Source organism: Protomyctophum bolini, assembly GCF_963924005.1.
Source record: "Protomyctophum bolini genome assembly, chromosome: 6".
NCBI classification, from domain to species: Eukaryota; Metazoa; Chordata; class Actinopteri; order Myctophiformes; family Myctophidae; genus Protomyctophum; species Protomyctophum bolini.
Genome location: NC_137867.1, coordinates 40,059,166 through 40,083,323, shown reverse-complemented (window position 1 = coordinate 40,083,323; position 24,158 = coordinate 40,059,166). Strand labels below are relative to the sequence as shown.

The 24,158-nt window shown below is 42.3% G+C and overlaps 1 protein-coding gene across 2 annotated transcripts in view; it reads left to right on the top strand.

Moving 5' to 3' along the window:
- Positions 1-4,164: 4,164 nt before the first annotated feature.
- The window catches only part of nr6a1a (nuclear receptor subfamily 6, group A, member 1a), a gene marked incomplete at both ends in the record, with an annotated part of 100,081 nt that continues 80,087 nt past the window's right edge, over positions 4,165-24,158 (top strand). For both annotated transcript variants that reach the window (XM_080765543.1, XM_080765542.1), the window contains 2 exons: positions 4,165-4,237; positions 21,038-21,085. In XM_080765543.1, the coding sequence (XP_080621669.1) occupies positions 4,165-4,237; positions 21,038-21,085 (121 nt within the window). The remainder of the gene's footprint in view (positions 4,238-21,037; positions 21,086-24,158) is intronic.

The window sequence follows — 24,158 nt, the reverse complement described above, 5'->3', positions numbered from 1 at the left end:
GGACACTTCGACACACTCTGGGGGAGCCCGGGTTATAACTGGGAACCTTGCGGTTTCCTTGCGGTTTCCATCCAGCCACTCGTCCTCAGGGGTAGTCCAAACCTCAAAGTGCTACAGTACATAATAAAAACAATTTGCATAAAGCAAATAAAATAATGTCAAATGCCTTGTGTGTGTGTGTGTGTGTGTGTGTGTGTGTGTGTGTGTGTGTGTGTGTGTGTATTGAAGCTATGATTATGGAAAATCCCATCTGATTCACAACATACACAAAACTAGTGCAGGACAGGTCAAATAATAAAGACAGAACATAATGCAGAGTAGACTAGACTATAAATGGCCCATATTGTCAGCAGTAGTTTTGAAATGCCTGTGGGTTTTGTGATCTCCAATAGGTGGCAGTGTGGGACAAATAGTTTGGCCATGGTCCACAAAGCACCACCAAGACTGCCGACTGGTATGTACAGTAAGTGTGTAACAGTAGTAGGCTACCATACTATACAGCCTGCCAAGGCTCAACACCCCGACCCCACCTGCTATAGTCCTCCTTACCCTCAGAATCTAAAAGGAGTATTTCATTTCACAGAAATCGTAGGGCCTACCATGAAGATAAGGTCCTTTTAAAGCAGACAGCTAATGGCAGTGTAAATTGTGGCTTTGAAGATAGCAAGATCACTTTAGTCAATTAGGTAAGATGTACGTAAATATGACTCTGCTATTTGGTGTGATTTCTACACAATGTATTTTGATTAAAAAATGTCTATTTGCTCAGACACTATGACGTAAAATTGTCCATTCATTGTCAATGCAGGGAATTTCATGTTTGTGTAGGACGAAAATAGCTGATTTGCTCAGACACATGATGTAAATTCTCCATTCATTGTCAATGGGAATTTTATGTTTGTGACATTGTAAGACAAAGATCTACACTAATAGCTGAATATAAAATCACACCTGTGTGAAGTGAGGGGCGCTTATCATCATACATCATCATACATGATCTCATTCCGGCCAATCACAATTTGCGTCCTGCACCTTCGTCTTCAGTTTGTGTTTACACAATGTTTGTATTTACACAAACTGCTGGCCATTCATTGTCAATGGCATTCAATGTTCGTGTTAGCACAATGTTTGTTTACACAAACCCTCAAAGCTGGACACAGGATGGGCTAGCGCGTAGCGCCCCTCAAACATCCCGGGAGTAGGTTGATTTTAACTGTTTTTCCATATCATTCAAAATGGTGGGAGATCTAAAGGTCAGAGGTCAAATGTCAGAGCACGAAAGTTGTTCGGCATGAGGGGACACATACTGTACAGTATGTGTCTGTAAAACAGTGACAGTAGAGGAGAAAAACGAGCACTCTCAGTCTTGTATATGCAGTTTGTTTGGTGCACGGCTCACAAAGATTCACATTAAGAAAGAAATAGCCAGCACTCCGAAGTCCTTCTGGTACTTTAATAATTCATAATGTAGCACGGACACACACACTTCTCAGGCGTGTATCAATGGCTAAAATGGGGCATGACTTATACCTGTTCAAAGTTTGCATTTTCAATTGATCGCTAGATCGAGTTTCGTTTCTTCGCCGTTTGGCATATAGCCCTATCTGTCATATTGCCTACTTTCGTAAAAAATGACTGCTCGTTTGAGCTAGAACTGCAAAAAGTGGCGGAAGAAGAAGAGGCCCTTCGGACTTGGCCCCTTAACAATAAAGTTGGGGGGCTGCTTGGGGCTTGACTGCATTACTATGGCAATGAGTTTCATCCTGGCAAGGGGGAAACACTGCACTCACTCAGATATTCTGTGAATTCATACGTAGATATAGATCGACTATAGGCCGATTTCGGCTAGAAAACATTCCAGCTGGGAACGCATGCCCCTCCTGCAATACCTGTTGTACCCTTAGTGCTGTCCTCGATATTGAGGTGTGTCTATGATGTCGTATTGATGCAATCAGGAATCTCCATATGGGCATGAAATGAACACGATGAGAACACAGATGAGACAGACATACAGATCGAGATTTCCATATACATGGTAAACATGGTCACACATTAGTTCTGGACCAATCCAACAGACTTCCCACTCGAGTGGACACATCACCCGTGCCGCTCCTTGCCAACACACACCCAGAGTTTGACATTGATCGGTTAGACAGTTCTCGAGATATGTGGGGAAACAATCATTCACTCACCCGCTCACTCAGGAGTGAATGAGCCAAGCCACCATGGCAGAACTGTCAGTCGAAGTGAAGCCCGGGCCCGGCCAATCACAGCGTGTCCTTGCCAGACATGCTTGCAGAGACTCTTGGGTAATGAAGTCAAAGACGTGGCTGACATGTTATTTGTGTCCAAAGTGGCCACTGATACGGTACGTACCCCAAACTACAGTGCTGTTTTAACACACTGTATATTGTTCTTGTAAATATTGTAGCTGTTACTCATAAAATGAAATCCAAAAGCCAATTTTCGTCAAAGTGCCACCATACTATACTATCTTACCAATATTGTTCAAATCACAGGCAAATCGGTACACATTATCTTTGTAGTCGTGTGATGATCACGCCGTATCTTTAAGATTATTTTTGAGCAGTGCTAGCTGCTCCAACATTTGACTGTGTGTGTGTGTGTGTGTGTGTGTTTGGGTGTCAGCACGGTTACTGTGGTTACTGTCTATTTCAGTGACATAACGATTACGTAATTATAGACACCACTCACTTCACAAGTTCACACTGGGTGTGATTTTTAATTTTCAATTCCTATTGGCTACGATTGGCTTTCAAAGTTTACTGGAGTGGTCTGTGTAGTACAAAATGCCACAAGCCTTTGAAAACTGTGAAAATTCGCATTCACATTCCCTATAGGCCAAGGAAGAACTTAATTGTTTCACATCAGCCTTATGGTATCTATAATGGCGATTTCACTAGTCACAGTAATATTCAGCAGAACTTTAGTATTGACTCGTATCATGTAACAATTCTCCACTTCTTATTGTTATGATCAACTCACATCATCCAATGAATGGCGGAGATCGTCGTCGTGTACTTTATGGGAATTTATTGCAAAATCCAATCCGTTATTTCCATCCACAAACAGAATCCTCCTGAGCTTCTCTCAAAAAGTATCCACTTGAAAACAATGAACTGGCTTAAACAATATCAAAGAAAAATAATAAAAACACGATTCCTTTAGCTTACGTTACGTTACGAAGATTACGGTCAAAAACTTGTGTCGTTCCACCGATTGAAATCAAAATGTCCCCCTGGATTCCTTGGATCATGCTGCAACTCCCCATATAGGCCAGATCTTTCACATTTTTCTCTACTACTCACATTTTTTCTGTCAGATTTGGCAGATTCTATCCCCATTGGCCCGGTTTGCACAAAAATGCCACAAATCAGTGTCACGATTGGCATGAAACTTTGCACGCACACTTTCAGTAGAGTAGACCTCAAATGCACCTCAAATGTTTCAAATCGGGCCTCAGGTCTCAACACAACACACTACAGGTACCCTGGCCTGGTGCATATCTCCACTCTGAGGAGCACACATTTCCACTCCCATTCCCCAACTGTCCAGTGTGAATAAAATGAATATATAATATAATTAATTAATATAGCTAAAATGTTGATTTAACAAAAGTAACCAATAGGCACTACTGTACGTTTCTTTTAGCACGTTAATAGTCACTAAAACATAGGCCTATCTGTTCTGGATAAAATATATAAAAATAATAAATACACGCGGTGCCACCTTCTTTTTTCCAACTAGGCCTACAAACTGCATAATTAATCAATGTGAGCATTCCAGCCAAACGGATACCCCAAAATGCCTGCCTCACTGCCTGCCTGCAGCATTGCGTAATGTGTGTGTGTGTGTGTTGTTGGGTGGGGGGGCTTCTGGGGGTGTGGATCATAGACTGTTATCCCCCCCGCTGGGCTGACATCAGTAAGCATGGGGCCGCGGTTGGTTCACCCAGTGAGCGAGCGAGCAAACTGAACGGCCAACGGGGACAGAAAGAATCATCACACGGCGGCTGCATCTTTCCATTCCAGCGGGCTTTTTTTTTTACGTTAACATTTACCGCTGCAACAACAAGACGTCAACAACAACAACAACCGAGAGAAGAGTGCGGCTCTTGCGGCGGCCCATGAAGACTGAAGGAGAATGGAGATAGAGAAGAGGGCGGCGAACGGGTTCGAGTACCCGGAACGAAACAATGCGAAGTCCGTGAGCAGCGGTAGGTGCAACTGCAAAAACAACAGCCTGTGTATATATATTTTAACGTGCACCTTTTAATTTTGTAGGTAGGTAGGTAGGTGTCGCTTGCGGAAAATAACCAACCGAGCCTGTTGGCGTGTACTAAAGCTCGGTTATTTTTCTGCAAGCGACACCCCTGCTGCGGAGTGATGGAGTGTATTTTTGGGCTATAAAATGAAAGCTTTAAATGACCTTAGTAGCGGGGGTAGCCGTTAGGTTTAGCTGCTAGAAGGCTAGGTAAATAAACATTAAGGTAGCGTGGTTTTAGGTTTTTTTCCCACCCACCCGACCCGTATCGAAGTTCCCACATGCCCTTTTCGTGCCTTTCTGTTAATACGGTTAATTAATAAGTGATTTAATTGAGATGTGTGTATAATTAGCCATACATTGCCCCGCAGCATCACTACAGGGGTCTCTCTCTCTCTCTGTGTGTGTGTGCGACACTTTAACAGCCGCCTCCCCTGGCGAAGAACAAGGATGACATTAATTAATTCAAACGATATGAAAATGGCAAAACGATAGCTTTTAAAATGAAAGATGTTAAAGACATTAGACATTGTTGTATAAGACGTCTTATAGGGTTACCACCACTTTGAAATGCATGGCCTTGTTCGATCAAAGACCTGCGGAAGTCAATGGTTGTTTGGTTTGGTGGTTTAAGGTTCATCATGGCATGGTGGCCTTTTCTCTTGTGATATGTTTTATTTCCCATGTGCACTGTGATGTGATGTGTTGGGTTTGGTTTGGTTGGTTGGAGTTGAGTTTGCTGGGAAGGGAACGGAGAGGTAGGAATGTTTTTATTTGGACGTGGGGTAGTCAGCGGGCTTTGGGGAGAGATCGTAAAAAGTGAACTTTTGAACTTGGAGAACGCCCTGAAGCTATTAGGTTTTAGTCACCAAATCCGGTGAGTGTTGTTGGCTATATTGCACTATACACAATAGATGGAAAAGATGGAAACGAAGACGGCCCAAAACCCCCAAAACGAGGATGAATCATGAAAAGATTCCAGTTCAATCATTAGAACTGCATTAAAATTAGCCCAAAGCTCCCGCACTGTTTCTTCTGATTGGTAATACTGTAGCCTAGGCCCTAGTCTATATTGTGTGTCTGATATATGGATACAAAGTGGCCTCATATTTTCTGCACGCTGATGTGTGATTAATGTGTTGCTAACTTGCTAATACATCAAAGGGGGGTTGATCACCATGCTGGCAAGTCTTCCGACATGTTTCTGTATAGGCTGGTCATCAATTTGACTTTTGTCACAAAGCATTTTTTTTCCTTTCCCCCTTTTTTAATTTTCATGCAAATCCCATTGACAGGTCACAACAGCTAAAAACAGGGCTCCGTTGCTTTCTTTTGCCTCAGAAGGACATGTCTCCCTCTCATGCAGGCGCCAGTCCCATATCGTGTGCCCCCATGTGGGTGTGTGAAGATTTATTGACATTTCCAAGATTAAAATTCCTTTAACCGTGCAAGAAAGCCTGTTTGAAACAGGTTGCAAGCAAAGCTTTATATTCAAGTATGAACAGAGGTGATGGCGCCTATTGCTTATACACTGACAGACATCGGCTTGATATTTTCGTTTTGCATGTTTGGCTATAGCCTATAGCCCAATTCTAACCAGTTGTCATAATAATCGAAATGTGTTGGTTATAAAGGCTATCTGGCAATAATTATTTCGTGTTAATTCTAACATTAGGCTACATAACTAATTATATTTAATTATATATATATATATATATATATATATATATATATATATATATATATATATATATATATATATATATATAGGCTATCAATTAAGCAGTACTGGAATTTAACAACACCCTATTATAGCTAGGCTAAATCATGTTAAAACACTTTTCAATTGGTAGGTCCTAATTATGTGTTTAAGTTTAACCTAATTCAATGAAATACTTTGCCCCATAATGCCTAATTAGATTCAGTAAAATCATTATAGAACTGTCAAATAAATTGTAATTAGATTGAATTGCTAAAATACTTACAGTTTTACATGAAAAAGTGCATGAATTACCCAACTAAGAACGTTAGGCTAAAAGAGTCAATTATGCCTAGCTTTTTTACTCTTACAAAATTACATTTGTAAATGTTTTACAACCATTTTGACTCCTTGAGCATTTACCACTTTACAGCACGATTTTTTAACTATTTTGCGAAATGGTCTGCCATTGACTTGGATTTTCACCATGTTTTCACATTGTGTATACAGGCAGGTTTACAGCTTATCTGTAATTGCTGGCCTTATCCCTAAACAGATTTGAAGAAGAAACTCAATTTTCATTGATTTCAGAATTGACCATGTGCCAAGAATTTGTCTTTTTGTCCCCTGCAGGTCAATGAAATGCCTTTAAAAAAAATGTAATTGTGCTCAGCAAAACAAAAAAGAAAAGGAAAAATGTTGTTGGTGTGGCTTCTTTGGCCCTTAGGGCTGGTGCCTGAGCAGGGCAGCTTTAACAGATCAAATGAAAGAAAGTGCTTTGTCAGCCTCACAGCTCTCTGCACCAAGGAAGGGGTTTGGTGGTGGGGGGGTGGTGTGTGGGCAAGGCGTCTCTCTGTATGCCTTCTCTTTTCCCTGGGGAGGGTTGCTAGTGTCGTGGGTGGGTGGGGATGGGAGGCAAGGCAGGATGCGACCCCTGCAGTGACGGTGAATAATGATTCAGGAGTACAGTAGGGGAGGTGGGGTAAAGCAGAGTGGGGGGGTGGGGGGAGGGTCACAACCAGGCAGATGTGATCCATCACGATCTCCTTAACTTTGACTCCATCTTAAAATCCTATCTCTTATCTCACAATCTGTGTCAACAGCCACAATGACAAGGACCTGGACCTTACGTCTCCCCACTCCCCGTTTAAAATGCACGACTTCTAACTTGTTGGAAGCGGAACATGCATGAAAAGAACACATTATATATATATAGGCTGTGTATAAACAATTTTTATCTCACAATCTATAAAACCAAACTTAAGGTAAACAGCTTAGAAGATAATTTAAAAAAAAATCTAGCGGTTGAATAAAATCTATGGGAAAGGTGAGACAATGCCTCTTGTTTGACATGTAAATGAAGCAGTTTAAAAACATGTTTGTGAAATCAAATGATATCTTACAAACAAATAGAGGCATCTGCCATATTTTTAATTCTCTATTCTCGTATTTTTTGCAAGGCAAGTTTATTTGTATAGCCTAAATGTAATCAAGGCAATTCAAACTGCTTCACACACAACATTAAAAGCATTATGACTAAAGTGCAAGGGAAACGCATTATAAAATGACTTTTTATAACTAATTAATACTCAAAATAGACAAAAATATTAACAGACTTTACATTAAAACCTATTTATTCCATTGATCTTTGTTCTTTAAATCAAAGAAATACTGTATAGGCAGAAATGAGAAGACTTAACCTCAATCATTTGAACCGGACAGATGTTACAGTCTAAAGAAAAGCACAAACATTTTATATAAAACAATATAAAGAACATTCCAAGTTTATTAAAATTAAAACCAAAATACATTTATCGTCATGAATACATTTTATTCTGGATGACAGCTTAAGTAATAATTAAAGAGAAATATATTTTTCAATATAAAATCTGATTATAAATATATGGGGTCTGTTACTATGCATGTACCCAAAAGTTGAATTGGGTATGATTCACAATTAAAATAATACCAATTTTGTTTTTATTGTGGAATAAAAAAACAAAATTTATATTCAACAGCACCATTTTGTCATTATAAATGTTTAACATTCAGTATTGGAGTCTCAAATGGAAAATAATCACTTTTAAATTTAACTTCATCTAGTGACAAAAATCATTTGTCTCTAACAGAAAAACAAATATATATATTTTTCTACTGGTGGTGGTTGATCGTTACATATAAATTGTTAGTGCCTTCCTTGAGTGCTTGGAAGACTAGAATCCGTGCTATAATAAATGCAGTACATTTACCATTTCACTCGCAAACTAGACTACTGATATCTCAATAACTAGATAAGATACCCCCTGTCCTTTCTCTCTTCATGTGACCTGCATTGAAGTCCCATTATAGAAGAGATTTGGGGCACTAAAGTGTGTGTGTGTGAGTGTGTGTTAGTTAGGGGGGAGGGAGGGAAGAGAGTGAGTGAGAAAGAGAGTGTCCAAGGTCCCCTCCATCCTGTCCCTGCGACCTGGAACTCTTGTTTCCAGGCAACAGGCATTCCACTGGTCATCTCTGTCATGATGAAGAGGAGAAGCAGATAATCAGATGAAGCCATGGCAGACACTGTGTGGTCTGTTTGAAGCGCGACCGAAACATCTCACCAAGTGGCACACGAGAGAGCAAAGACACGGTGTCAGTACAGTCATCCTGCAATGTTACCCCCACAAAATATGAGTCAAGCAATTTATCCTAATAATCTTAACCTTCTAAATATTTCATTGACATAATGATATATCATTATCGGGTTTGTCAATGAAGAGTTAAAAAGAAAATCCCAAATCAAAGATCTGCCATTTGAACATACGCTGACATGATGTATGTTAGCCAAAGTTGTAATCGGTAATATTGGCAGACACTTGCCTTGTCGGCAAAGAAGAAGACATTCGCTGATCGCCAAGATGTTAATGCCTCTGTACGTATGCCGCAATGTGATGCGTGTGAGCTAGTAGGTCTGCTGTGAGGAAGGGTCATCTGAGATCCCTGAGTCTCATATCACACACTTGGAGTTAAAGTAGCACTAAGGTGTGAGTGGCTACGTTATTTATTACCTATATATTTATATCTAATTATAGGCAGCGCAGTTGTAAAGATAATACACGGCAGAAGGATATGTTTTGTTTGTGAGGACTGAATATTTACACAATACGTAGGACAGGCCTATATTCCATTTATACATTTTGGTTTACAAAAAGTAATTTCATGTCAAAGACATTTATGATTGAAGGAGAGTAATTATATACATACACTGATGCGTCACATTCAACCACTCACTGCTTGTGTTAATGAAAAATGCAGTAATATGCAAAATAAAATGGAGATGCATCGAGATACATCTCAAATCAAATCTTGAATTGAATCCAATAGTTAACAGGTGAATTGATTTGAAACGTGGGTGCGATGAAGATTCACACCTCTAATATTTATGTTATATATGCTAATACTGCTAATTCATATTCTTCTAATCATCATTGTCATTATCCATCACAGCAACACAGACTATAGAATTGTCATTTTATGCTTTATTTTTAAGTAAGAGTCTAGACTAGAGAGACCGGAAACAGTGCAGAGCGAGGGGAGACATGATTGGAGTCAAGTGAGAGTCAAAGCCCATCTATAATAAGCTCACAACTCATGGCGATGCTACGCACTGTCTGTGAGGTCGTAGATGGGCTATTTTCTTTCCTTTCTTTCCAAATTTTTGCCTATAACGACATGCCCCAAAAATAGGGACGCCAGGGTTAAAGAAGTGGTTAAGCCATAATGGTCTCTGTTGACCTCCACGTAACCCAGGAAAGTATTTACAACCTCCACTTGAGCCATGAGCTACAGCTATGGTAGGAGAACCATTGAGGGCAGCAGCGGCAGCAAGGTTGGTCGCGCAGGGTTGTTTTGTTCATTGATACGGCCCAAAGCGATGACCTGGAGGGATGAACAATTAACAGCTGGTATTGAGATGCAGGCGGGGGTTGGTCGGCGGGTCAGCCGGTTGGCTGAGGCGGCCATAAACCACTATTTTGAGGTGCAGGGGCAGATACAGTAACTGGGGACAGTTGGTACAGTGACGCTGCCTTATCTACGAGCCAAGGGGTGCCAGGACTTTTGTCGGGTCTCTGTGATATTCAACACGTAGGCCAGCCAGAAGCCATAAACGTCGTCAATTTGAGTTTGAATTTGGGAGGATGAGTTTACAGGCAGCTGTAAAACACTGAACTTGGTATGTAGAGAAGGAATGGCTTTGCTGTGAAACTGTCCCCTCTCTACGGAACGAAAGGATGCAGTTGTTGGAGTGAGGAGAGGGTTGGGGGGGGGGGAGCTGTTTACAGAAGAACAACTGAACTTAAAATATCTACCTAAAGATAAAATCACCAAAGTGATATTTCAAGAATGGCTCAATGTTGTAATACAGAGTGTTGCATAGGTTATTTATTGAGCAGTTCTCATGGGATGTCTTCCCAATAGTAGGTCCTAAACGTAAAAGTAGCCCATGAGGGGCTTTGTACTGTAAAGTGTAGGTGTCAACTATTTCAAAAGGTGGTGGTTTTATTATTAAATTCCTCAGATCCTTCCCACCTCCTACTCCCAACAACATCCAAGTCAGGTTTCTGCAGTTGGTTTAATACCGCAACCATACCCACATTACCCAGATAGGATGTTAACTGATTTTTCGGTGCACCAGCTGATTTATTGGATACAAAATATATGCCAATGTTTGAATGCAAAGGTCCTTATTTGGCAGGGACATGAGTAGTTCCTCTCAATTGTAATTGGATTTTAAGGCACAATTCGACCGACCGTCTTTATTGATCTTGAGCAGAGCCACACAGTAAATTGAAGACTTGGACAGAATGGACGCCACAGTAATTTCACAGTCAACAGCAAAGACACACAATCCTGTGCACTATGACTGCTTTTAACGGGAATCTGTTAAACTGTTTGGATCTTTCTAAATTCCCAGCCACAACTCTCATTCTCATTACCTCATCATACTTGTGCTCAAATGCACAAGCACATACACGCAGGGACAGATTGCACGCACACACGCACACATGAACACATGCACAGATACTGTCCACAAACGGTTTTCATGAATCAATATCTTATCAATATCTTAATTCGCGGTGACACAGCAGCTTTTCCGCTGCACGGGGCGGATGTCCCCACTGGTGCATTATCCGCTTGGTGTTATTAGGTGATTATTATCAGATGGTTTGCTAGCCCCTGAGTTTGCACAGTGCAGTACGCTACCCAGCTCTCCAAGGTAGTAAAACTCTGACCCCTGGCATGATGAAAGGGAAGTTGATCCTTTGAGCGTGTCAAGTCATGGTGACAGAGCCCCCATTCGCCCCTCTCCGCCTCTGACCAGAGCTTGACCCTCTGCCCGACTGCCTCGCCGGGATTAGGCCAGATAAAGACATACACTCATTAGTTTAGCATAACATATATTCATGACTCATGAGACTTGAAAGTGGGCCGCAGCACCTTTTTTGGACCACTGAGCCTTATGCACAGTTAAGCAGCTTCTGTTGAACAGAGATATGGGCTTTTCTGCAATTGTATAGTCTCAGTTTAGGTGGAAATCATTATGTGCAGAGGTGTCGTGTTTTCTGTTGTCTGACCTGCACAGACAAACTGTCTTATTTGTTTCATTTTATCCATGCTTTATTTGATTACAATTTTTAAACAAGTTCTCATTATTACATTGGTTTTGTACTTCTTTGAAGACAGAAAACGAAGAATTCATAGACTACTAGGGGATGTTTTCTGAACTTGAGTTGCGCTCCGAGCAGGGAGCGTGCACGTGTGTCATGGAGGCAGCGCACGCAGCGCTTGGTTGGCTAGGAGTGCTAGGTAAGACAGAGCAGACATTGTGCTGTGTGGTGTTACACAGCAGGGTCATGGGTCAGCTGTAGGGGTCAAAGGGATGGCCACAGAGCAGCCTGTGGAGCCAACACTCGAGTTCCTCCACAATCTGTCATATGCAATACCTGCCGCAAGGCGGTAGTGAGTTGGTCTTGGCCCCACCGATCAGATTCTATCTATACTGCAGTGCTTCCCAGAAGACAAGTTCAGGTGTGCTTTGGGTGTTTGTGACAACCACACATTTTTATTGCAATGTATACAACTGTACAAAAACAAAAAGTACTTTGTGTGCAATCATTTCCCAATACAGAGAAAAATGGTATACCGTCCTCCCTCCCCACACAAATTGTTTTATTATTATTATTAATATTATATTTTATTATTTTCCCTCTCACAAATTTGTGCTATGAATACTTGATTGCCTTGAGATTTTGACTTTCCCTTGGGCACAAAAAAGTTTGAAGAACTATGAATCCACTGTCCCTTACCTGGTTGAACTTTGTGAGAGTGTGATGGATGAAGACAGGTTGGTTGGTGTTTTGGTGCTAAATGGTGATGATTTTCACTGTTTTGTCACTTTTTTGGATCCATTTGTATGAGTTAAATTAATCTCCCAAGCCCTACACTTATATAGTTTGTCATATGGCAAATGGGGAAAATAGCAAATCTGTAAGCTCACAGTCACAATGCAGTGAGCTTGTAGATGCTACAGTATGTTTGCATTTTTTCTTAAAAAAAAAAAATCATTTGTTACTTTAAATTGTTTGTCAGTATTTTTTGCCTATTCTTTACATGCCCAGGGACTCCAGGTTGAAAGTGGAAACACTGAGCGAGGATTTGACTGTTTACAGCCCCCTTTGTTATTCCGGGCGCATGTAGTGCTCCTGAATGGTTGTAAATGGGGGCGATTTAGGGGTACCTGTGGGACCTGGTGTTGGGTAGCGCTACTACTCCCAGACCCAGCGGCCCGTTAACACCCACCGGAGGCAACATTGACCCCCATATGGGACTAACAAGCCCCTCCACTCAGCCTGCCTGATAGTGCCAACGGAGCAGCACTGCCAGGGGTGGTCGCATAACAGTGGAAATGTCTCTGCCTTCTACTTTTTTTCCCTTTCTTTTATAACCCCATCTGCTCCTTCACGGCAAACTGAAACTCCTTACAGTCATGCTTGGCCGTCTCCGTCACTCGTCTCTGTGGGTGTGGATTGAGGAGTGCCCAGGGGGGCTTCTTCCAGCTTCACTCCTTTCTGACCTCTCAATAGTGGAGAGAGAGAGAGGAGTCATTTTGTTCCTGTAGTGTAGGGGGGGAAACAATGATATATCTGTGGTCGCCACTTCCTCCCATCAATCATACAGTCGGGGGAACGGAGCTCGATTGATCGGGCAGTGTTGTGACGTCACCTGAGGGCTGACTGTATTGTCCAAGCAAGGGGAAGTGAAGGGAAGGTGGGAGCCTCTCTTCTATCTTGATTGACTGTTTACTCCTTTTACCTTCTTACTCACCGAGACCTTCTGTCAGTCAGTCAGTCGCTTGCTTGCTCACTCACCCCTCGAGTCAGTCAGTCAGTCAGTCAGTCAGTCAGTGACTCACTCACTCACTCACTCACTCACTCACTCACTCCTTCAGTCAGTCACTCTTCCTCTTACTACTTTTCCTTCTCCATCCGTCTCCCTCCCTCTTGTTCTGCCTTCCTGTCTTGGTGATGCCCCCCCCCCACCTCCTATAGTGTGACATGTGATAGATGGAGGTTGGGGTCTCTGTGTTGAGATAAGAGCCAGGGCCTAGCTGGGGGTTCGCTATACAGGCAGGGAGGCAGCCTTGGCAGGTATGGGGGGGCCAGCCCTACTCACATAACAGGGTGGCGTGCCCCTCCGCTGGCCATGCGGAACCCCAGCCATCTGGGATGGAAGCGCTGCCCAGGACAGTGATGGACTATGATGGTGTATGAAATGTAGAGATGCTGGGTTAAAGGCAGAAGGACAGGAGAAGTGATTCCTCAACTGGGGGGTATTGACTTAGGGGGGTGAGTTAGGGGAGGAAGGGGACTGTATTGGCGCATTTGCTGTACATCCAATGTTACAGTCTGTTGCATGTACATTATGCCCCCCCCCCTCTGGTACATTGTGGCCTCATGCACAAACTACCCCAACCATATGGCTCCTTCTTATAAGAGATGCACCTTCTGTGTGGCAATTGGGATATAAGCATCAGTGGTTTGCATGCATTGCATTAACTATGTCGTCTGCTGTCCTTCTGAATCACCACATACGTTTAAAGCGGAACTGTGACATTGCACTTCCTTCAAACTCGCTGTTGTTTCGAAAACAAGTGCTATTAGCCAATGAAAAGTATTAACATTTTGTCACCCTAATAATACATTGGATACAATGCAACACAGGTTTTTTTTTTTCCATTTCCTGAAAAGTGTTGGTTTTGGACACAAGGTTTCAACTTGACGGCGACGAACTGGCGTACGCCATTCATCCACCATGGATGCATGTGAATGTTTTATCGAGCATGAATTCCTGTCCTCAGATGAGGAGAGAGAGAGAGAGAGAGAGAGCACAAGAGCCTGTATGTTGTTTTGATGGAAGGCTGATTGCGCCGGAGGTTGCGGAGGTTTTCAGGGGTGAAAGGTTAAAGATGCAGCCCTTCTTTGTCAACACACAATGGGCCACGGCCGAGCGGGCTCCGGTCGGATTGGCCACTGCCTGGAAAGCCCTCCTTGCCTGGGGTTATAATGGTCAATAGGCTGCCATGAGGATTAGCAGGGGAGAGGAGACCACACACTGGAGTTCCATTCTTCACTGCCCGTGATCCCATTATCAGCTAACACTGCTGCCTTAGAGCAGTGATTGGAACCCGGGCTAATCCACGGCTGCTTGGAATGCAGCATTGACTGGTTTTGAACGAGGGGGGGGGGAATGGAAAATCTATGTGTCTTGAAGGATACTGTAAATCTGTGAGGTTGATGGATCGATGTATGCATTCCCAGTATTTATTTAGTGTATTCATGCTTGTGGGCAAACTGTATGCGTGTGTGTGTGTGTGTGTGTGTGTGTGTGTGTGTGTGTGTATGTGTGTGCGCGCATACAAACAGTATATGCATAATTAGGCGAGCGTGCTTGCGGGTGTTTATGCCCGTCTTTGGTGGTCAGTTATTGTTCATGGTGGGCGGTTGTTGTCGGCACGTGCACAAAGCATGCATGCCTGTCTCCGACCGCGCACATGTGTAGTTTTGTGTTTTGAGCGCAAGGAAGAGAGAGCGGCCGGGGCACGCGTGTGTGTGTGTGTTTGAAGAGAACGTCTGTCTCTGTGTGTGTTGGTGTATGCTCCAGGGAGAACATATGCCAGTGTTGATTGGGGGGGGGGCTGTAGACGGGGAGGAGGGCAGATGGGGGGTGGGGGGGGGGGGGGGGGCAGCTGGCGTGTGTCGGGTCAGGGGTCTACAGCTGTTGATGGCAGGGTGGTACACTGACCACTGACAGAGATAGGGGGATCTGACGCGCCGACCGAGGCACTTTGCACACTTATGTATATGAATGATGGATTTTAGGTTGGCCAGAGTGTAAGTGAGACATGGACCGGGCCCCGTCCACCCGATGGCCAGCACAGATGGTTCAGAGACTCTGGTGGCCCAGACAGTGGCCACTGAGGGGGGGGAAAAGAAAGTGGGCGTGAAAAAAAAAAGATTGCACTTAAGTAAAATCCTTCATTCATTTAACTTCTTAGAATGTACACCTTTTGTACACACTCACTCCAGGGCCAGGGTTACAAATCAATAAATGAAGACATTTGTCGTATAATGCATAACATGAAATACCCTACACACTTTCCCTACACCCTACACCTACTTTCAAGGTAATCTTAGGAATTCACAAACGGAATACAGTAAACACTGACGGGCACTTTTTGAAAGTGCTTTAACGGCAATTAAATCTCCTACTATAAAATCCTACTATGAAATGGGGAAACCTCTGTCTTTATTTCTCTGTCTGTCCTCATCCATTTGTATTATCAGTGGTTTGACCAGTCAATCTGAAAATTGCACATTTACCATTGACATGCAACACCTTGCAACACCATGCAACACCTTTCAGCAACACCTTGCACTGCACTGTTGCCAGACAACTATTCCACAATCTTTGAAAGCTATATAAATTTGGAACTGCACTTCCTAAAAGCCTAGAAAGGAAGTTGCCATCTGTTTCCGTTCACTAAAATATATTTTAAAATGCCTCTACAATATAATTTAGAATCTCTGATAAGCATCAAGCTATATTATGTGTAGAATAATGTACGACAAATTTGCGCGACTGCAAAGATGCACCGGAAGCGGGGGGGGAGGCGGGATATCCACTTTACTTTTGACTGTACGACGGAAACCTTTGAACACGGTCTGTGTGTGTCAGCATTTCTGTGAACACTCACTCAATCTAAGACTGCTGTGGGTGGAGCCAGGGGGAGTGACTCACAGAAGTGTCATGGTTAATTGATTGGCAGATGTTTCCAGTTGTCTATTGTTGTGCTCTCTCCAGGGTTGCCAAGTCTGCTTATTTGCCGCAACCTTTGGCTTGTTTTTTTCCAGAGTTGCGTTCCCCCCCCCCCCCCCCCCCCCACCCGAGTCACGGGTTGTGGTTTTTGGGGCTTTTAAAAAACATTCTGTGGCTTGTTTTGAAAATCAAACAAGCCAACATTTCTTTGATGTATATGTACTATAAATACCCACAGGTTTGGGGGTGTGTGAATCACATTGAGTGACAGAATTGGTCTGATGTCTCTACTTATTAAGCCCTGGCTAAAGTACCGTATGTATAATGGTATAATAAATAAATAAATAGTAAATTAATTAATAGTAAATAGTAGTAAATAAATAGTATAATAAATTACCAAAACATTCATTATTATAGACAATATACATAGTATTTATGCAGGCATCAAATCTTTTTTTAATTGGCATTATATGGCCATATTATTGGGCTTGTTTCGTTTTTTTGTCGAGTGGAGATTTGGCTTATATTTCTCTCGCAAGAGTTTGCTTGTTTTTGGCTTGCTTTTGGAGGTGGGTTGGCTTATTTCTCTCACGAGAGTTGGCAACAGTGGCTCGCTCTCCTCTGTATGCTGTACCTGGGCTGAGTGGGCTCGGGGCACGCACAAAAACATGGAGAAAGGGTTCTCAACATGTGGGTCGAGAGTAGACCCCCAGGGGGGTCTTCAGATGACAGTATAGTGACACTTTAATAAATGTAATAAAAAAATAAAAGACATTAAATGAAAAAAGACCATTAACTGCATCAAAAGTTATACAAACTTTACTATAGGTTTGTATTACTTTTGTTTGTATATAAAAATGGGTCAAACACTGGCCACAAATTCCACATGTTCCACATCTACAACCATGTGAGCTTGTAGATCAGCTATTGCCGCAACTCTACAATTCACATACAAGTGCTTGTCGGGGTGTGGGTGCCTATAGACTGTGTAGAGTGCTACAGAGATATAATGACCAATTGATGGACGGGAGCTTCCATATAGCTTATTAGTTTGGGTATGGACGAGTTTGGCAGGAAGTAATTGTGGACTTTTGAAATAAAACCAGTTACACAAGAATTGTTTTGGCATCTATTGTCCAATTATATGACCACGTGGATATGCTCAAAAATAATTCTCCATTTAGTCTTTAATCACAGAACAACAGAACAAGCATCAGTCTTACTTAGCCCAAACATTTAGACTCTCGTAGAGGTTTTTTTTCCGATTCTGACGAATCTCTCTACGAGAGTCTAAAAGTTTTACCCCCCCATAACGTCGCGAAGAGCAACGTTTGTGCCTCAAAATCACTCTTACCTTGTACAAATGCAAAATCTAAGCTGCTTTTAATTTTGCCCCACTTGTTTGTGAGGTGTTTGTCACCATATTAAACACCGAAACCGCTTATTTTTCAATAAAAAAGGTATTGTAATCCACTGTCTCGGAATCCTCCATTGTAAATGTGCAACAGAACATTGGCCGCGCCCCTTGCGGCCAGGGTTCTCTTGCGCATTTACAATGTAGAGAAAACCAAGATGGCCGCCAGATTCCGAGACAGAGTATGGACAGAGTGGATTAAAATACCTTTTTTATTGAAAAATAAGCGGTTTCGGTGTTTAATATGGTGACGAACACCTCACAAACAAGTGGGGAAAAATGTAAAGCAGCTTAGATTTTGCATTTGTACAAGGTAAGAGTGATTTTGAGGCACAAACGTTGCTCTTCGCGACGTTATGGGGGGTAAAACGTTTAGACTCTCGTAGAGAGATTCGTCAGAATCGAAAAAAACCTCTACGAGAGTCTAAATGTTTGGTCTAAGTCTTACTCTAATGTAATGAGAACGTGACGTCACACCATTTGAAAATAATAGCTGAAGACCTCTCAAGATGGCACCACCTGTCCATTCAACTCAGTGGGTGGTGGCGGGGTGGTGGTTGCTCCATAGACATATAAACGTAGACGCCTCTTCCGGCTCTGGGTCGCGTGTCAGAATTGAAGGCACAATTTTCCTGAAATTCCTTGCAAAGCATTTGCCTTCAATGAGCGGAAGCTTGTCAAGCCCCCCCCCCCCCTTTTCCCCTCACTGTATATGTATCTTTTCCCTTTTTGCTTCCTATATGATGAATTCCTGTTTCCTATTCCTTAACTACATAGAATTGTATTTGTATGTCTCTAAATGTTTTGATGAATTGAACAATGTGGACCCTGTTGTAAACAAGTGTAATGCTTAATTGGGTCGTCCACTCACAGTTAACAGTCTTTGTATTGAGTTTGTGCTTGAAATGTACTGTAATTCTACAAACTGTTAATAAATATTTCATTTGATTGGCCAGTAGTCACTTCTTGAGTGACAGCGAGAGACATGAAGGAGTCTCATGAGTGATGTCACTGATAACGCAGCGTGCCTTCAGCAAATGCCATCAGCACTTCTAAATAAGAAAGCACTGTTGCTTTGCGTTCACTCTTTAATGTTTTAGTTAGTAATCTAATCCCCCCCCTGGCTCTGATGTTGTATTAATAACGTTGTTGTTTGTTTGTCTTGTTTTGTATTGTAATGTATTGTCATGACTGTTTTAAGATTTGTTAAAAAAAAGGCCTTCAGCACTGCACTTCGCTTGACTTCCTGCCTTCATTGGAGACACGTCGTTCCAATGAACTGCAGCGGCCAATGAGGCATCTATATTTTGTAATATCTATGGGTTGCTCATTCTAAAACGCCTGACCTACAGGGGAAGACTGTCCATAACCTGAGAGGCGGGGCAAATAAAAGCACGGTCAAATCGAGACGTTTGTACTTACTTTTTAGTATTTACTTTAATTTTGTAATAATGGAATAGGGTGGTGAAACCTTTTCCAAAGTTATATATATATAGCCATATCAAGTCCAAGATCCACAACATTACAGCCGTGTCGTTCCAATGCAGATTTAGTTTTGGTTCATATTGGTACCAAATGTGGAGATTTCAATTGTGGGAATTTGGGAACTCACGATTGAAATCTCCACATTTGATTGGTTAAAGAAAAAAAAAGTATTTGGAGTTTATTTTTGTTCACAGACAGTATACTATATAGAGCAGTCGTTGGTTCCCCCAAAAGAGAAATTAGATGTTTACCCGGGAACTACTGAAAATGGCAGATCTACAAGCTCAGTCAGTACTACTTGTGAACTACTTTAACTTTTTGTCATAATACAGTCATACCCTATTTACTTCGTTACGTCTGTCCAGGGGCCCCCAGTGGTCTATACTTACTACTTAGCCCCCTCTAGTTGACAATACGCTGTGTGGCATTCAGCACATTGTGAGCTTTTATCTCAAATTTCTCCCAATCATGCCCAAAATAGGGATGCTTGGGTTCATGTGGTTAAATAATAATAACTTTATTTATATAGCACCTTTCCAAAAACAAGTTTACAAAGATTTCACGCCTTCAAGGAGAGGCTGAACAAACACCTCCTCAGTATGTGACTGTAATCCCACAAAGCTCAAGGACTGTCATTCATCCAACATTCAGTTTACACATACTGTACGCCTGACTGAGTAGCTGCAGATCATTGATAGGGTCTTTGAATGTATTTTTCCCATAGCCTGTATCTGCTTAAGCTTAATAAAAAATAATAAAAAACATAAATGAAAATGTCCATCTTGTGTTGTGCCTTGGAATACACATCAGGTTAATTAGTGTGGTTGCCCTATAGGCAAGCAAGCTATTTATTGTTATTGCACTCCAGCACTTAAATCGTTTGAAATAGTTTAAATCAATAACTCTATTCTCCCCTCCGATTGGCCAGTGTTTCAGAACTCTTCCCAAGGCTTTTGCCCTCATCTGATTGGACAGTATATGGTGACACACCCAACTCAACTCTTCTAATTTAACATTATTCCTATAGAGATGGGCAACCACACTCGCAATTCCGCAGGATGGAATCTTTCTCATTTGTGTTCACACAAAGTGTTTAACCCCTTTTGGTGTTTTAACCCATTCTGACCGGGAACCCGTTTTGGTGTTAGCATCATGTTATGCTTTAGCTATTGAAAAATAGCAGATCTACAAGCTCATAGCGCGCCACCGAGTGGCGCGCTACGAGCTTGTAGGTCTGCTATTTTTGAAAAATCGAAGAACGACTGACATTTTTAGAATCTGATCTCAGGTCAGAATGGGTTAATCAGAGCAGTGTGTGTCCAGTGGAAACCTCGTATGAATCTGATCTCAGGTCAGAATGGGTTAAACATTATGTTATAATTTAGCCATTGAAAAATAGCAGATCTACAAGCTCGTAGTGCGCCACTCGGTGTAGATCTGCTATTTTTGAAAAATCGTGAAAATGTGGCACAAATCTTTAAATATATATTCTTTCAGAGTGAACGTTTTTAACTAAAATCTTTGCTTCTGGGGGGTCCCTGGAACAACATATTTTCCGATGGGGGTCGGCGGCCAAATACATATATTTTTGGGGGTCCTTGACATGAAACTGTTTGAGAACCACTGATATAGAAACATGAGGTTTTTCAGATTTCAGAAGTTTAATAATTGTATTGACACTCTCTTTGTTTTGGCTATTGCTACAAATTTGTCCAGTACTAAAAAAACGAGAGCCAATTGTAATTTACTGTCTGACACTATGAGCTCATCTTTCCCTGTGTAACCTTTCTGTTTTCCAGGCTTTTATGGTGACCATCCTCTGGAGGTGGAACAGCATGACGGCATGGGTGAGTTCATCAAACCATACCTATATCTTTCCTTTTTGCCCTGACAGTACAAGTATGATAATTGCATTGGAAAGTAGGCGAGTATGTGGGTCGCTATTGGTAAAACCTTAGCTAAAGAACACGCTCTAGTGGTGAAGATAGCCAGTTTTATGTATGACATGTAATTCCATTATATACCACAAGAGGGCAGTATTGGCTCAACAATAATGTAACAGCAATCTACGGATATGTGGATTGATTTAAGTATTTATTAACAGTTTGCAGAATTACAGTACATTTCAAGCACAACTCAATACAAAAAACTGTTAACTGGACGACAGCAGAAAGCATTGCACTTGTTTACAATAGGGTCCGCCTTGTTCAATTCATCATAACATTTAGAGACGTACAAAACAAGAAAAAAGTGGTATCCTTGGCAGTGGGGATGAAAATAAATACAAAACATACAATTAAAAACAAATTAGGTATAGCAAGGTACAATATATTACATTCATGTAAGACCTTTTTATGTTGTTTTTTTTTTGTTTCATTGAGGAACAAAACCAATTTCCAGAAACCATGAAAGACAAGCTTGTCTCAGTTGTTCCGTCTGTGTTTTAGTCGTTCTGTGGACTGAGTGGGCCATGTGAGCAGCAGGGTCACTCGGTGGTTAAAGAGTCCTATAACGGAAAGGTTACAAGTTTGATCCCTGCAAGGAGAGCCAGTGTGTTCGTCTGCAGCCATGTGTTGTTTTGAAGTGTCGTTTCGAAAGTCAGTGAGTCGCTGTCTGCTCTGCTCACAACACCAATTGTAAGTTGCTCTGGATAAGAACAGATCGGCTATGATCGGCTATTTTGTACCCACGGTTAGCATTGTATGATGGTGTTGTTTTGCAGCAAACATAGAACATCACAAGCTCGCAACAGAATCGGCTTTATTGTCACATCACAGTTTTACTTAAGTAAAAAAGTGGGTGAAATTTGTTTTTGTGTATAGTTCCCATCGTGGCATTTTTTTACCAAGGATAACAAGACGGGGAAGAAGAGAGAGAGTGGTTGCATTGCACGTTGCATTGCAGCATGTTGTGAGCTTGTAGATCTGCTATTTTCTGCTATATATTTTTTATTATTCTTAGACCCCCTCCCCCCCCCAATATTGACATGCCCAAAATAGGGACACCAAGGTTGTTGTGGTTAAAAATCTGCAAGACCCAAGCGGTCAGAAGCAGGAAGGGAAGGGCCTGGCCGGGGTTTAGGGTTAGGGGGAATGGTCCAATGTTAAGGTCCAGGTTCAGGCGAAGTTCACTTTGGGACTCCTCCGGCCGTGAGTGCAGCGCCAGGTGGCACCGGAGGAGGGGTCAGAGGTTAGTCTCAGTTCAGAAACTCCTGACCCTGTGCGACCTCGCCGTGACTCCGCGCTGACCTGATTGTGTGCAGGGCAGTTCTTCCCCGGACCGACCAACCAACCAACCGGGGGCTTTCTCATCAGCACTCTCTGTAGTACCCAGCCCTCCATAAACCTCGGGGCACTCGTGAAGAAGCAGTGGAAGGATGCACGAGGTTGGGGAAAGGGTGGGTGGTGGTGGGCGCTATTAAAAAAACCTGCACACACACACAGTGACACACACACGCACGCACGCGCACGCACGCACACACAGAATGGCCAGCATTGTTGTGCACTACGAGAGGAGGCATGGATTTATGAGGTCCGGGCCTGATTGGGTTGTAAACTTGAGGAGGTGGGCTCACTCACACAGCCCTCCTCGGCCCTATTCTCCTCCCAGGATGCCTCGGTGCACGCAGTGGGCAAAGGGTGACGTGGAGGTCAAGGGGCTGTAGCGGGTTGGAGGGCTGCGTGGGGGTAGCCGAGGCGAGGGCTCCTCCAGCTTGTAAATGTTCTGACAGGGGTGGGAATTCAGAGACCCCCATTCAGTGACCAAAACACAGGTCAGGGGCCAAATAGCTGAGTTAGCAACAGCTGTTTTTTCCAAGACTACTACCTCTGTAGATGTAGAAGTCCTAATCTCTCACCTCTCAAACGCACCCAGAAGAGAACCCCAAAGGGAAGTGTAATTTTAGTCAGAACCTCACTTGTTATTGGGATGGGCCCATGTGGCCCTCACGTCGTTCTCTGTCAAACCGCCAGCCTGCGCTGCCAAAATATGTAGTAGAGCCTGACCATGCTAGATCTTTGGGTCTGATGCCAATCGGAATTTCTGAGACTCCTAGTCCTACACCACCGATTAGCAATGTTTCTGAGACTCCTAGTCCTACACCACCGATGTTTCCACCGATATTTTGCTAGAAAGTGCAAAATCTTGAAATCAATATGAAAAACTTAATGTGATAATTATGTAGTGAACTGTTCATAAAGCATACTTTAATTTAAAAAACGAATAAATATAAATGTTTCGATATGAAAACATGTCACTTTAATTATATAATGAACAAGGAAACAAACAAATACAGAATTTTACAGAACTCTGCTGTATATTCTTACAAGCTTGTAGATCAGCTATAATATATTTTATTATTAAATGTTTGCTCCAAATATGGACACCAGAATGTCATAGTCAGATAATTGCTGATATTAGCCAAACTGATATTTTTTGCAACCAACATCCCAAATCATTGTGAACCTGCAGGAGGGGATTCGTCTGTGTTTAATTTGGGTTATAAACCTATAAGAATGTATCCTGTGCACAGCTGTTGCTCCCTGAGGTGTTGGAAAAATGCAACAAAAAAAAAGAAAAAGAAACGCAACAATGTGCTCAAAACGGTTGGCCCACACTTTCTACATATGCAAGACAATACAACAGCAAGAATGATGAAGAAATAAGAAATCTAAGGGATCAAATCTGGGTCAAAGGCACAGTTTGTAGGATTGTAAACCCACCAGACAAGCAACGGTTGTAGTCCTTTTTATGGAGAGGCTCTGCAGGACGCTAGTCATCTGATTGGGTCTGTCTGTGTTTCCAGAGACTCTGAGCTAATCTCATAAACCGCTGGACCGAGTGTCAAAACATATTTCGTGCATAACTCCAATCGGCCGAAGAAGTGCATCCACTATCCTTTTCTCCCACTTTCAAATATAT